This window comes from Heterodontus francisci, chromosome 17 (assembly GCF_036365525.1).
Source record: "Heterodontus francisci isolate sHetFra1 chromosome 17, sHetFra1.hap1, whole genome shotgun sequence".
NCBI lineage: Eukaryota > Metazoa > Chordata > Chondrichthyes > Heterodontiformes > Heterodontidae > Heterodontus > Heterodontus francisci.
The window spans coordinates 78,203,302-78,218,395 of NC_090387.1; the positions used below are offsets into that span (position 1 = coordinate 78,203,302).

Genomic DNA, 15,094 nt, shown 5'->3' on the forward strand with positions numbered 1-15,094 from the left:
GAAGAGGTGGTGAGCCATTGCCGTGAACTGTTGCAGCCCATGTGGTGTAGGTACACACACACTACTCTTGAGTTCTAGGATTTTGACCCAGAAACAAGGAACATAGATATATTTATGTCGGGATGGTGCGTAACTTGGGGAACTTGCAGGTGATAGTGTTTCCATGTACCTCCTCTCCTTGTTCTTCTAGATGGTAGAGGTTCCAGATTTGGAAGGTGCTGTTGAAGAATCCTTGGCGAGTTGCTGGAGTGCATCTTGTAGATAGAAACATAGAAAATGTATGGCATAGAACGAGGCCATTCAGCCCATTGTGTGTCTGCTAGCTGAAAATGAGCTATCCAATCTAATCCCACTTTCCAGCTCTTGGTCTCATAGCCCTGTAGACACTGCAGTGATGTTTTGCCAATGGTGGAGGGAGTGAATGTTTTTTAAGGTGGTTGCTGGGGTGCTAATCAAGCAGACTGCTTTGTCCTGGATTGTGATGTTGGAGCTACACTCATCCAGACAAGTTGGGAGTATTTCCATCATGCTTCTGTCTTGTGCCTTGTTGATGGTGGAAAGGCTCTGGGGAAGGGAAGTTAGGAGAATTCGCAGTCTCTTGTTGCCTCAGTATTTATGTGGCGGGTCTGATTAAGTTTCTGATCAATGGTCAATCCCAGGATGTTAACGGGGAATTCAATGATGCTAATGCCATTGAATGTCATAGGGAGATGGTAAGACTCTGAAATACTCAGCATAGTGGGGAAAGTCGTTGTTCAAGTCGCTCTAAACAGGCTCCAGAAGCTGGCCGAGCACATCTACCCTAAGGCACAGTGTGGCTTTGGTGCAGAGAGATCGACCGTTGACATGCTGTTCTCCCTTCGTCAGATACAGGAGAAATGCCGCGAACACCAGATGCCCCTCTACATTGCTTTCATTGATCTCACCAAAGCCTTTGACCTAGTCAGCAGACGTGGTCTCTTCAGACTACTAGAAAAGATTGGATGTCCACCAAAGCTACTAAGTATCACCACCTCATTCCATGACAATATGAAAGGCACAATTCAACATGGTGGCTCCTCCTCAGAGCCCTTTCCTATCCTGAGTGGCGTGAAACAGGGCTGTGTTCTCGCACCCACACTTTTTGGGATTTTCTTCTCCCTGCTGCTTTCACATGCGTTCAAGTCCTCTGAAGAAGGAGTTTTCCTCCACACAAGATCAGGGGGGGCAGGTTGTTCAACCTTGCCCGTCTAAGAGTGAAGTCCAAAGTACGGAAAGTCCTCATCAGGGAACTCCTCTTTGCTGACGATGCTGCTTTAACATCTCACACTGAAGAGTGCCTGCAGAGCCTCATCGCCAGGTTTGCGGCTGCCTGCAATGAATTTGGCCTAACCATCAGCCTCAAGAAAACGAACATGGGGCAGGACGTCAGAAATGCTCCATCCATCAATATTGGCGACCACGCTCTGGAAGTGGTTCAAGAGTTCACCTACCTAGGCTCAACTATCACCAGTAACCTGTCTCTAGATGCAGAAATCAACAAGCGCATGGGAAAGGCTTCCACTGCTATGTCAAGACTGGCCAAGAGAGTGTGGGAAAGTGGCGCACTGACACGGAACACAAAAGTCCGAGTGTATCAGGCCTGTCTCCTCTACCTTGCTCTATGACAGCGAGGCCTGGACAACGTATGTCAGCCAAGAGCGACGTCTCAATTCATTCCATCTTCGCTGCCTCCGGAGAATACTTGGCATCAGGTGGCAGGACCGTATCTCCAACACAGAAGTCCTCGAGGCGGCCAACATCCCCAGCTTATACACACTACTGAGTCAGCGGCGCTTGAGATGGCTTGGCCATGTGAGCCGCATGGAAGATGGCAGGATCCCCAAAGACACATTGTACAGCGAGCTCGCCACTGGTATCAGACCCACCGGCCGTCCATGTCTCCGCTTTAAAGACGTCTGCAAACGTGACATGAAGTCCTGTGACATTGATCACAAGTCGTGGGAGTCAGTTGCCAGCGATCGCCAGAGCTGGTGGGCAGCCAGTCAGTTGCCAGCGATCGCCAGAGCTGGTGGGCAGCCATAAAGGCGGGGCTAAAGTGTGGCGAGTTGAAGAGACTTGGCAGTTGGCAGGAAAAAAGCCAGAGGCGCAAGGGGAGAGCCAACTGTGTAACAGCCCCGACAAACAAATTTTTCTGCAGCACCTGTGGAAGAGCCTGTCACTCTAGAATTGGCCTTTATAGCCACTCAAGGCGCTGCTCCACACACCACTGACCACCTCCAGGCGCTTACCCATTGTCTCTTGAGATAAGGAGGCCAAAGAAAAAAAATGTCATTGAATGTCATAGGGAGGTGGTAAGACTCTGAAATATTGGAAAGTAAAGATTGCTAGAAAGTAGATACTTTCACCACATTTACAAAAGAAATATAGTAAAGAAACTATGCTGTTAAAACATTTTCCCTTTCTCCCCTCTTATTGCAAGAGCAGGACAGCCTGGATTAATGGTAAATGAAATTAGCCATGCTTGTCAAATAAGTTATTGAATTGTGTTAAAAGTGCACTTTTGCTAAAGGAGTTTTCTAATGAGTAGACAACTGAATATTTAGTTTTTCTCTGGCCTAGCTCTTTTAATAGCAAATCAATTGGCTGCTGTATCAATAATAAATTCTTCAAATAGTTGCCACTTGTGCTAGCCAGTTGAATAATGTATTCATCTGCTATTAAGTTGTGCAGTATTTGTTTCCAATAAATGCGTTCCTATTTGACCCTGGATTTTCAAAAATGCCTGCCTCTAAAATGTTAATACCTACTTGGCAGGCAAAATGCATTAGGCATACAACATGTTCAGGAAATGCAGTTCTCTGCCAGTGATGGAATTCTACAAGTAAATTTTGGGTAAAGTGGCATTTTGTGCATTTTGCATTTATACCGGCTATGCTACTGTTCAAGAGACAGGTTTTGACAGATCCCAAATTACTTGTGCTTCCAATGGTCTAAATTGAGGACTACTTTAGATGGAGAGAATGTGAAATAATAAACAGCCTTACTTTTCAAATTATTCAAGTTTAGTTTAGTGATACAGCACTGAAACAGGCCCTTCGGCCCACCGAGTCTGTGCCGACCATCAACCACCCATTTATACTAATCCTACACTAATCCCATATTCCTACCACATCCCCACCTGTCCCTATATTTCCCTACCACCTACCTATACTAGGGGGCAATTTATAATGGCCAATTTACCTACCAACCTGCAAGTCTTTTGGCTTGTGGGAGGAAACCGGAGCACCCGGAGAAAACCCATGCAGACACGGGGAGAACTTGCAAACTCCACACAGGCAGTACCCAGAATTGAACCCGGGTCGCTGGAGCTGTGAGGCTGCGGTGCTGACCACTGCGCCACTGTCAGCAAGCTAATGGCCAATGAACAGATCAGTGGTTCTACTTTTGAAGTTGATATGAAAATCATTTGAAAATCCAATGCTTCCAAACCAAATTAGTCACAATTGTTAATAGAGTTAATCAATGTTTGCTATAAGGGCTTGCAGACAAGGTATTCTGGTATGTACCTATATAACTATTAACTAGTTGAATTGAATCATTCACTTATACCAAAAGTGGCAACTTTATAGTATGTAAAATGTGCATAAATGTATATGAATTCAGGCAGAAACCCCTGGACAACTTGCAGCATAGTCTAGGAAGTTTCTGAAAATTAGTTTTTATGGTGCGTACCACATTTGATTATTGTAATTTTTTAGAACAAATTGGGGTGCCTGATAATAAATAGGTTAAATAAATGCAGTGTGTGCCATGGTGGAATTTAGACTTTCGTCACTGCGTTTTATATTCAGATTTGATCCAATAATGTGGCCTAGTAATGTTTAGAATGTGAAATGTGACAATACAGATATTCCAAAATATTCTTGTTATTTTGAAATAAGAGCATTCAAATGTTGAGGTGGATGTCTTTGCCTGATCCATTTTGTTAGAGCATTGAAAGAATAGTGTCCCCCCTCTTCACAGTTCTGCTGCAGTGTTAGATTTCAGAAGCATGACATTCCATTATTTCATTTTTTTTAAAAAGCTGGAAGAAGGCTGTGTGTGTTTGTGACCACCAGAGGAGCTATTCAGGAACTTAGTATTTTCTTTTGCAGTGGTCTTATTGAGGCATTAAGCATATGCTCCCTTGCTGTACTGCTTTAGGGGGAGGGAGTGAAAGGGAATTCCCTTGACCTCCTGATCATGTTTCCTATTCTTCCCTTCCCCCTGCTGCAAGAAGAATCTCAATGGAAATGGAGCCTTTGTTTTGTATGCTAATTCCATACAAAACAGGGTTTTACTTGGCCTGGGTAGTTGTAGCCTTGCTGTGTGTCTTGGAAGTATTTAAAGTGAGGTTTCTTTAGTAAATGGCTGGAATGCCTCTAAAGCTCTATGCTTTTCAGAGGGTTGAGTATAGATGTTTTCAGTTAAGACATGGATGATTTTTTCCAATCAAGGATATAGTGCACTGTACATCAACACAGCAGACAGCTGAGTGCTTTGAAGAATTATTCTGCAGAGATGGGCATCAAAGTTTCATAGTTTTGGGTTCTTAACAGGAGGGAAAATAAGTTTATTCTGATTTGCCTCCCTCTGTTTTCACACATATGTTTTCCACCAAATGTTTTTTAAAAGTCTGTTTTCTCCCTTAGTGTGTTTACAAGGTTTGAAGTTTTAATCCTGGTCTGTGCTGGCTAGCTGATTGCAGGCAGGGTGGCAGTAGTAACATGAAATTGGTGTTGAAGCAGGGAATACAGAGTTTTCCATGTCAACCAAAAAATGAATGCCTAGATGTATTGGTGAGGGCAAGATCAGGCTTGGTCACATAGCTGCTGATGTAGTCTGACCTGGTGTATGAAGAATTACTCTTTTAGATGAGATAGTGGAGATGAGTTGGTCTTTTTTGGACCTGTACATCAGCAGGAATTGATGCCCACAGAAAAGATGTAGAACAAAGAATCTTAGAGAGCCAGAATTTAGGATAAATATCCTTATTTTTGAGAGGCTAAGGTTTGCCTGTCTTGTGTTAATGCAGAGGGGATTGACATCCTTTTCATCTGTCTAGTGCTGTGTGACAAAAGGGCTTTTGTCCTGTCAAACAGGGAACAGTCTTTTTATAAAAACAAAATACTGCAGATGCTGGAAATCTGAAATAAAAACAAGAAATGCTAGAAATACTCAGCAGGTCTGGCAGCATCTGTGGAAAGAGAAGCAGAGTTAACGTTTCAGGTCAGTGACCGTTCTTCAGAACTGGGTCTTTTCATAAAAATCCTTTTATGTTGTGTGTTAAAGTGAAAGTTGACTTCCTTTACCCAATTCCAAGACGGCGGCATAGAAACCATTTGCTGTTTTAATGTGTAAGATAGCAAAAATGCAAAGGTTTTGTTGTACGAACTAATGGTTCAAAAATTAACAAAAAGTTGATACTTGGGACAAGATTGGAGCACCTTGTCAAGACATTCCATGTGCAGTGAGTCCTACTGTATCTTAACAGTTCATTCAAAGGCTTTGGACCTGGGATAAATGTACTCTTTCTTGTGACATTGATATAGGAGCCTCACTTGGATGTCTACGCAAGAAACTTGCATATAAAAGATCTTCTGGGTTATTAGACTTAAATATATTCTAATGCAAGTGATCCTTTTTATGAATTTGTGCCTTTCATTGGTGTATATTGTCTAACTTGCAAATAAATCTTATTTTCAGCCTGAATGCAGTGGTCTGACAATGTACTACTTATTGCCTTTCAGAGTAAATACAAATTAGCTGCTCCATTTCACTGCAAAATAAGCTCTGGTGGTGTGAAGGGTACTGTATAAGAACATAAAAGGAGCTGGAGTCAGCCATTTGGCCCTTTGAGCCTGCTCTGCCATTGAAGATTATGGCTGATCTTCCTCAACACCATCTTCCTGTACTATTCCCATAATCCCTTACTTTTCTTAGTACTCAAAAATCTATCGACCTCTGTCGATAGTAGTGGTAGAGAATTCCAAAGATTTGCAACCCTTTGAGTGAAGAGATTTCTTCTCGCTTCCGTCCTAAATGGCTGACCATTATCTCAGACTGACCCCTCGTTCTAGATTTCCCAACCAGGGGAAATGTATTTTCTCAGCATCTACCCTTTCAGGCCTGTCAACCCTGTCATTGCAGGTTCTTGAGACAGGAAAAAGTGATGAGAATCATGCAATACACTGGAGCTAAGGGATATTGAATACCATGGCATGCTCTTGGACTCATTACCTGTTAAAATCATGCAGATGTCAAGCTTGTAAGCAGACTCTTGTATTCATGGTGGAAGTGGTTTACAAGTTCTGTTGGAAGAAAGTCTGAATCAGCATTGTACAGTTTAATGGTTTGTAATGTTCCAATGAAATTATCTGTTGTATAGTTATTTGTGTCATGGAAAGTACCAGTAATCCTTCCTTGAGTAGAGGGCAAGTGATTTTTACTTGGAATGAATGTTGCTTGCAGATGTGCACTCTTCTGCAGTCAATAGCACTTGGAGAGATGGGGAAATCTGGAGCTCACGTTTTTCATCACTGAAGTGTTCTACTTTTACCATTGGCAATCTCTAGAGCCCAGCCCAATGTATCTGACTAGAACAGCTACAAGTAACTGGGAGAGTGCACATTGAAACCTATGATCTCCAGTTGAGCAGTGCTATCTTGGCATCCATCTGGATAACAGAATCATATCCGTACAATGCTACTGAGGTTTTTGCATCAAGTTACACTGAATTAAGGAAGTGTGTATGTCTGGACTTTTTTCCTCTTGGGGATAGAGAAAAGAACAGATATTTTATGGTGAGAAGAACTTAGCATTCTTAATGTAAAACTTAAAATCGGTTTCCTGTACACCTTCACCCCCCCCCCCCCCCCCTCATTCCCTCTCCAACAATTCAGTTAGCAGTCAATACCTGAATGTTATCAGGACCTTGACATTTATCTGTAACAAAGTAAATATGTTCAATTTATATTGCCTAATTTAACTGTTCAAATACAGAGGTCATGCTGAAATTCTGTACTAGTTGTATCTGGATGACAGCATTTGTGGCCATCCAGGCTCCAGATGTTGCGCAAGAGAGTACGCATTAGGCTGATCCCCATGTCAGAGGGAAGAACTATAAGGAACAAACTGCTTGATGATTCCGTCTAAAAGCTTTGAGCAGACCTTGATGCATACTTGGATTTTTTTAATTTCTGGGGCTTAGTTTCAGTGGAGCAGCAATGCAAGGGTTATGATGGCAAAGTTGGGATAGGCATCAAGAAGCATTTTGTTATAAAGCAAATAGAAGGATGTGTTGGGGATGATATTCTAGGCGGATGAGCCCAAAATGGGTTTGAATGAACTTAATTTGAAGTAATCTTGTGTTTTTGTACCATTAATTATCAAGGGAATGAAGAAATGGCAGAGACAGTGAACACTGACTTGGACCTATATCTCTCTTCCTTCACTGTCACTGGGTCAAAAACCGGGAACACCCTCCCTGACAGCGCGGTGGGTGTACCTACACCAGATGGACTGCAGCAGTTCAAGAAGACTGCTTACAACCACCTTCTCTAGGGCAATTGGGGATGGGCAGTAAATGCTGGCCTTGCAACTGATGCTCGCATCCCATGAAAGAATAAATTTTTAAAATCTGTCTTCACAGTAGAAGACGCAAGTTACATGCCAGAAATATAGAGATTACCTAGGGGCTAATAAGAGTGAGGAAATTAAGCTAACTTGCTTCTGCAGAGCAAAAGTATTGGAGAAACTTAAGGTACTATGATTCAACAAATCCCCAGGACCTGATGGCCTGCATCCTAGGGTTCTGAAAGAGATAGCTGCAGAGATAGTGGATGTGGTGGTGATGATTTTCCAAAATGCCCTGGATTCTAGAATAGTCCCAGCAGTTTGGAAGTTAGCAAATGCAACAGTGATATTCAAGAAAAAAAAGGTTGAGAGAAAACTGAACTGCAGGCCTGACATCAGTTGTCTAGGAAATGGTAGAATCTATTATTAAGGAAATCTTAGCAATGCGCTTAGAAAATCAAAGTATGATCAGACAAAGTCAACATGGTTTTATGAAGGAGAAATATTTGACAAATTTTAGTTTTTTGAGGAGGTAACTAGTCGGGTAAATAAAGGGAAATCAGTAGGTATAGTATACTTGGACTTCCCAAAGGCATTTGATGAGGTGCCACAGTGGGCGTCACGGTGGCGCAGTGGTTAGCACTGCAGCCTCACAGCTCCAGTGACCCGGGTTCAATTCTGGGTACTGCCTGTGTGGAGTTTGCAAGTTCTCCCTGTGTCTGCGTGGGTTTTCTCCGGGTGCTCCGGTTTCCTCCCACAGCCAAAAGACTTGCGGGTTGATAGGTAAATTGGCCATTATAAATTGCCCCTAGTATAGGTAGGTGGTAGGGGAATATAGGGACAGGTGGGGACGTAGTAAGAATATGGGATTAGTGTAGGGTTAGCATAAATGGGTGGTTGATGGTCGGCACAGACTCGGTGGGCCGAAGGGCCTGTTTCAGTGCCGCATCTCTAAATAAAATAAATAAATAAAAGAGTGCTGGAAATACACAGCAGGTCTGGCAGCAACTGTGGCAGGGAACAGAGTAAATGTTTCAGGTCTGTGACCTTTCATGAGACTTGGACGCTAACTGTTTCCCCCTCCACAGATGCTGCCAGACCTGCTGTGTATTCCAGCACTTTGTTTTTATTTCAAATTTCCAGATTCCACAGTATTTTGCTTTTATACAAGAATAAGGAAGTCTTGCTACAATTGTGCAGGGCTTTTGTGAGACCACACCTGGAGTATTGTGTGTAAATTTGGCCTCCATATTTGAGGTAGGATGTACTTGCATTGGAGGCGGTACAGTGAATGTTCCCCTAGAGTGGTCACTGAGATGAGAGGGTTGTTTTACGACGAAAGACTGAGTAAATTGGGTCTATACTGTCTGGAGTTGGGAAGAATGAGAGGTGATCTCATTGAAACATACAAGATTCTGAGGGAGGTTGACCGGTGATAGAAACAGATAATATTTTTAACCAAATTCCTCTATTTTCTGCCACCTGCCCATAAATAAGATTAGTGATTGAATTTTTCCCTTCCTTAAACCCTGGTACTAGATGACCGTAACAACACAGTTGTCCGTTAAATCGGAGAATTGGGGTTTATTAACACGCTCTTAAACTCGCTCTTACAAACATACCAGGAAAGGTTAAAGGTGTAAAAAGGCAAGGATATTTAACAAATAGAAAATTATCTTAATTACAAGTTAACATGGATTTCGGATAAAACTAGTGTCCATTTAAATTATCAAAGTCCAAAATTGGAGATCACTGGGGGAGGAGCCATTGGAAATATCTCTTCTCTTACAAATTTCTTTGAACTTTCGAAGGTAAGAGGAGTTAGCTTAATGTGCTGAAGTCACCTTTTTCTTAGGCACTGAGGAAAGCTGGCAGAAAATAGGTTTTCTTGCTTTTTGCAGACTGTCTTTTAATTTTCTTGTAGGAAAACTCAGAGGTGTGCAGCTTCAGGCTGCTGTGCTAATCTGCGCCAAGCAGCTATGGTTTTCTGAACGAGCTGTACCTTCAACTGCTACAGTTTCAAATCTAGGCAAGATGGATAGGGTGGCTCCTGGACAAGCTGTACCGCATGATTTCCCTCCTCCATTTTAACAAGTGGAACACAGCTAAAACTTAACGTGCTGTACAAAAATGGCGATTGACATTAATACTCAAATACACACAACACAATTTACTGTTGGTTCACACCTATTTGTGACACGGTAGACATAGAGGTTGCCCCCTTGGCTGGGGAATCTAGAACATGGGGGCACAGCCTAAGGATAAGGGTCTGATGAGAAATTTCTTCACTGAGGGGTGTGAATCTTAGGAATTCTCTACCCCAGAGGCTTGTGAATGCTCCATTGTTGAATGTATTTAAGGGTGAGACACAAATATTTGGTGTCTCAGGGAATTGAGTGATATGGGAGGGAAAATTGAGTTTAAGCCAAAGATCAACCACAATCGTATTGAATAGTGGAGCAGGTTCGACAGGATTTCAGACAGTGTAGAAGTTGGGCAGGAGTAAGTATCTCCCATTGAGGCAAGTTGCATTTTAATACATGAATGTCTTTTTATCTGGTGACTTGTGGTAAATTGAGCTGCTTTTTATTTTGATCTTTATCTATGGACTTCCCAAAGCCCAAGTGTTTCACAGCCAGGTTATGAGAAACTTTAAGACTAACTGACATTAAGATCTATTTTGTTTTGACTGGGTCTTCCCGATTACTACCAGTCATCTTGTTGAAGTAGCATCAGCAGCGTTTGGAGACCGTTCTCTCAAGAACACTACTATTCACGTGTTCTGGCCAACATGGTGATGAAAGTCTGGATATGCATGTAATAGTGGGTGCACAAGGTGCAACCAGCTTACAGGAAGGTGGGCTACATGTTTATAGAAGCAATTGCTCTTTTCCATGTATCATTTTGTGATGTTCAAATCCTCTGTAGTTTTATGATTAAGTTTACAGTAGACCCATAGTGCCGCATTTCTTGTAATGTGTTATATACAGTAAGTTGCATTGCTATCATAATTACTAAATGGTTTCTATTCTACATGTGAAAAGTACTATTTAAAAATTGTACTAATAAAGTGCTAGATGTGTATATAAGACTTAGGTTGACAGGAACTAACTATAGGATTTGCAGTCCCAGCCTATATCTCCAGGAAAATCTCACTAATTGCTAAATAACATAATTAGATGCGACAGTTTTGGTGCCCCACCTACTACAGGGTTTTCATTTTCATTCCGGGTGCAGTTTCCTCTTTCTCTTGAAAATCTGTATATGTTTTATGTGCAGACAAATGAGTTTTGTGTTCCACCCTGCGTTATAACTACTGAAGTTCACAAACAATAGGAACAATTTGAGGTATTAAAACACATTCCTCCTTTCTCATATGACCTAATAATTAACTGAGGGCTGGAATCTTCGAACCTCATCCTGCTGTGGAGTGATGGGAAGTGGGTTGATACACAAGATTCCCCCAGACGTGGTTTTAGTGATAATTTCTTCTTAATAGTGGTGCGAAGTGAAGAGTATGTACTTTCTCCCATAGTGACAGAGAAATGAGGGACTTATCACAGGGCAGTTGTAATCTTCCTAGCAGGGAAAGCGGTGGCGTAGTGGTATTATCACTGGACTAGTAACCCAGAGACCCAGGGTATTGCTCTGGGGACATTGGTTCAAATCCTACCACAGCATAAGGTGGAATTTGAATTCAATTAATAAATCTGGAATTAAAAAGCTAATCTAATGATGACCATGAAACCATTGTCGATTGTTGTAAAATCCCATCTGGCTCACTAATGTCCTTTAGGGAAGGAAATCTGCTGTCCTTACCTGGTCTGGCCTACATGTGACTCCAGACCCACAGCAATGTGGTTGACTCTTACATGCCCTTGAAACGGCCTAGCAAGCCACTCAGGGCAATTAGGGATGGGCAATAAATGCTGGCCTGGCCAGTGACGCCCACATCCCATGAATGAATAAAAAAAAAACAGGTTCAGAGCAGCATTAATGGAAGCCTGGGAATAGGTCTGATCCATGCTACCTGCTACATGTGGTCTCAGAAATCAAAGGAGGCATGAGAGTGAAGGAGTATTTGCTCCTAAAGATGCAGTATTGCACCTATGATATGTCATACTGACAGTTTGCAATATTGTTTTAGTTGAAAAATCCTATGTTTTTTGAGGTAAATAAGGATCATGATTGCATATACATTTTGAAATATTCTTGTTCTCCAGAAACGTCTGCTATTTTGTTTCATGGAGTCGCTTTTGTTAAGAATCTGATTTCAGTGTTCTCAGTATTTTAGTAAAAACAAGTTTGTTTGATTCACAAAATGAGTCTTGACTTCAGATTAATTTGACTCCTTAATTTAAAATAACTAACTTTGACAACTTCTCTTCCAGGTGATGCGTCTATACTGTGATACTTGCGCTGTACCAATTTGTCGAGAATGCACAATGAGCCGTCATGTAGGGCACAGCATTGTCTACCTCCAGGATGCCGTACAGGACTCCAAAGAAATTACCCTACAGTTGTTAGCAGATGCACAGCAAGGTCGCCAAGCAATTCAGGTTTGTAATTGTGAACTTTCATTAAGAAGCCAAGCAAGTCTGGTTATAACTCTACCATAATGCATTGTTCTAATTTTAGTCTTTATTTGTTCTGTCTTCATTTCTGCCTAACTTCATGATCACAAGACCCCAAATCGTTTGTCTTCAACTTAGCTTGTTACTGCCTCCAGTTCTGCCTTTTTCCCTTGTGGGTTTCCTCACTTCTGCTGAAAAAGACCTTTTAAAATACTTCAGTAAGTGTCTTCAGGTACCGATTGTCCCCACAGTAATTTCCAGTCTATGTCAAGAAGATTAAAATCCCCATCATTACAGCTGAAGCCTCAGTACTGATAGTTACAACTTCCATAGTATCTTTTATTTGCAGTGGCCTGTATCTACTAGTAACATTTACCTCTTTTTTTTAATTCTTCTTCTTTCAAATCCATCCACAGAGCTTCTGCCAACTCCCAGTTCTGTTTTCTCAGCAGCCCATAAACTTTCCTCAATGGACAGTATGACATCACCTCTTTCACTATCTTGCAGTTACAGCTTTCCAGATTTTTTCTCCATTTATTCTCTTTAAGCAAGTTTCAGTAGCTCTTGATGTCTAATAGCCCTATATTTATAACTTTATTTCTTTTGTTGCTATTCATATAAGTACATCTTGGTTAATTCCTTTTCCTCTTTGCTATATGTATTAACATGATTTACACTCGCTTTCTCTCTCGCTCTCTCTCGGTGTGTGTCTCTCGCTGTGTGTGTGTGTGTGTGTGTGTGTCTCTCTCTCTCTCTCTCTCTCTCTCTCTCTCTCTCTCTGTCTCTCTCTCTCTCTCTCTAGGTGTGTGTCTGTCTCTCTCTCTAGGTGTGTGTCTGTCTCTCTCTCTAGGTGTGTGTCTGTCTCTCTCTAGGTGTGTGTCTGTCTCTCTCTCTCTCTCGGTCTGTGTCTGTCTGTGTCTCTCTCTCTCTCTCTCTCTCTCTCTCTCTCTAGGTGTGTGTCTGTCTCTCTCTCTAGGTGTGTGTCTGTCTCTCTCTCTAGGTGTGTGTCTGTCTCTCTCTCTAGGTGTGTGTCTGTCTCTCTCTCTAGGTGTGTGTCTGTCTCTCTCTCTAGGTGTGTGTCTGTCTCTCTAGGTGTGTGTCTGTCTCTCTCTCTCTCGGTGTGTGTCTCTGTCTCTCTCGCTCTCTCTCGGTGTGTGTCTCTGTCTCTCTCGCTCTCTCTCGGTGTGTGTCTCTGTCTCTCTCGCTCTCTCTCTCGGTGTGTGTCTCTGTCTCTCTCGCTCTCTCTCTCGGTGTGTGTCTCTGTCTCTCTCGCTCTCTCTCTCGGTGTGTGTCTCTGTCTCTCTCGCTCTCTCTCGGTGTGTGTCTCTGTCTCTCTCTCTCTCTCTCGGTGTGTGTCTCTGTCTCTCTCTCTCTCTCTCTCTCTCGGTGTGTGTCTCTGTCTCTCTCTCTCTCTCTCGGTGTGTGTCTCTGTCTCTCTCTCTCTCTCTCTCTCTCTCTCTCTCTCTGTGTCTCTGTCTCTCTCTCTCTCTCTCTCTCTCTGTGTGTGTCTCTGTCTCTGTGTCTCTGTCTCTCTTTCTCTCCCGCGCTCGCTCTCTCTCCAACTTTATAATTCCTCTTTTGTCCATGCCCAAATTGTGTCTTTGAACGCATGAGATCTAAATTCATTTATGGACATGTCACTAGTTACATTTTACCAATCTAAGAAGCTTCCATTTTACTCCTCCGCTCTGTCCTTTAGCGGAGTTGATTTCCATACTTTGATCTTTGCATGAAGTCTCTCAAATCGAGTTTGATAAATTTGTTATAAAATCCATACTACACCAATTGCGTTCCATTGTACATCAAACATTCTTTCACCCTCCAATACAGCACCCAAGGAACGGTTCATGTGAGCCTGAAGAGTGAGTGCCAGCAAGAGGGGAAGGTGAAAATTGAAGCAAGTTGCTGTTTGTAGTATATATAAATGATTTGGAGGAAAATGTAGCTGGTCTGATTAGTAAGTTTGCGGCCGACACAAAGGTTGGTGGAGTTGCGGATAATGATAAGTGTCAGAGGATACAGCAGGATATAGATCGGTTGGAGACTTGGGCGGAGAAATGGCAAATGGAGTTTAATCCGGACAAATGTGAGGTAATGCATTTTGGAAGGTATAATGCAGGTGGGAGGTATACAGTAAATGGCAGAACCCTTGGGAGTATTGACAGGCGGAGAGATCTGGGCGTACAGGTCCACAGGTCACAAAGTGGCAACGCAGGTGGATAAGGTAGTCAAGAAGGCATTCGGCATGCTTGCCTTCATCGGTTGGGGCATAGAGTATAAAAATTGGCAAGTCATGTTGCAGCTGTACAGAACCTTAGTTAGGCCACACTTAGAATATTGCGTGCAATTCTGGTCGCCACACTACCAGAAGGACGTGGAGGCTTTGGAGACGGTACAGAGGAGGTTTACCAGGATGTTGCCGGGTCTGGAGGGCATTAGCTATGAGGAGGGGTTGTAAAAACTCTGATTGTTTTCACTGGAACGACGGAGGTGGAGGGGCGACATGATAGAGGTTTACAAAGTTATGAGCGGCATGGACAGAGTGGATAGTCAGAAGCTTTTTCCCAGGGTGGAAGAGTCAGTTACTAGGGGAAATAGGTTTAAGGTGCGAGGGGCAAAGTTTAGAGGGGATGTGCGTGGCAACTTTTTAACAGAGGGTGGTGAGTGCCTGGAACTTGCTGCCAGGGGAGGGGGTGGAAGCAGATACGACAGTGACGTTTAAGAGACATCTTGACAAATACATGAATAGGATGGGAATAGAGGGATATGGGCCCCTGAAGTGCAGAAGGTGTTAGTTTCGGCAGGCATCAAGATCGGCAGAGGCTTGGAGGGCCGAATGGCCTTGTACTGTTCTTTGTTCTTTGAAGCTTAATTCTGTTATCTGGTAGCACTCATGCATGCATACTTTTGGTAGGCGTTTGCAT

The 15,094-nt window shown here is 42.7% G+C and overlaps 1 protein-coding gene across 1 annotated transcript in view; it reads left to right on the forward strand.

Moving 5' to 3' along the window:
- Positions 1-15,094, forward strand: part of trim71 (tripartite motif containing 71, E3 ubiquitin protein ligase) — a 69,207-nt gene that overhangs the window by 22,582 nt on the left and 31,531 nt on the right. The window contains exon 2 of the mRNA XM_068049742.1: positions 11,988-12,155. Within this exon, the coding sequence (XP_067905843.1) occupies positions 11,988-12,155 (168 nt within the window). The remainder of the gene's footprint in view (positions 1-11,987; positions 12,156-15,094) is intronic.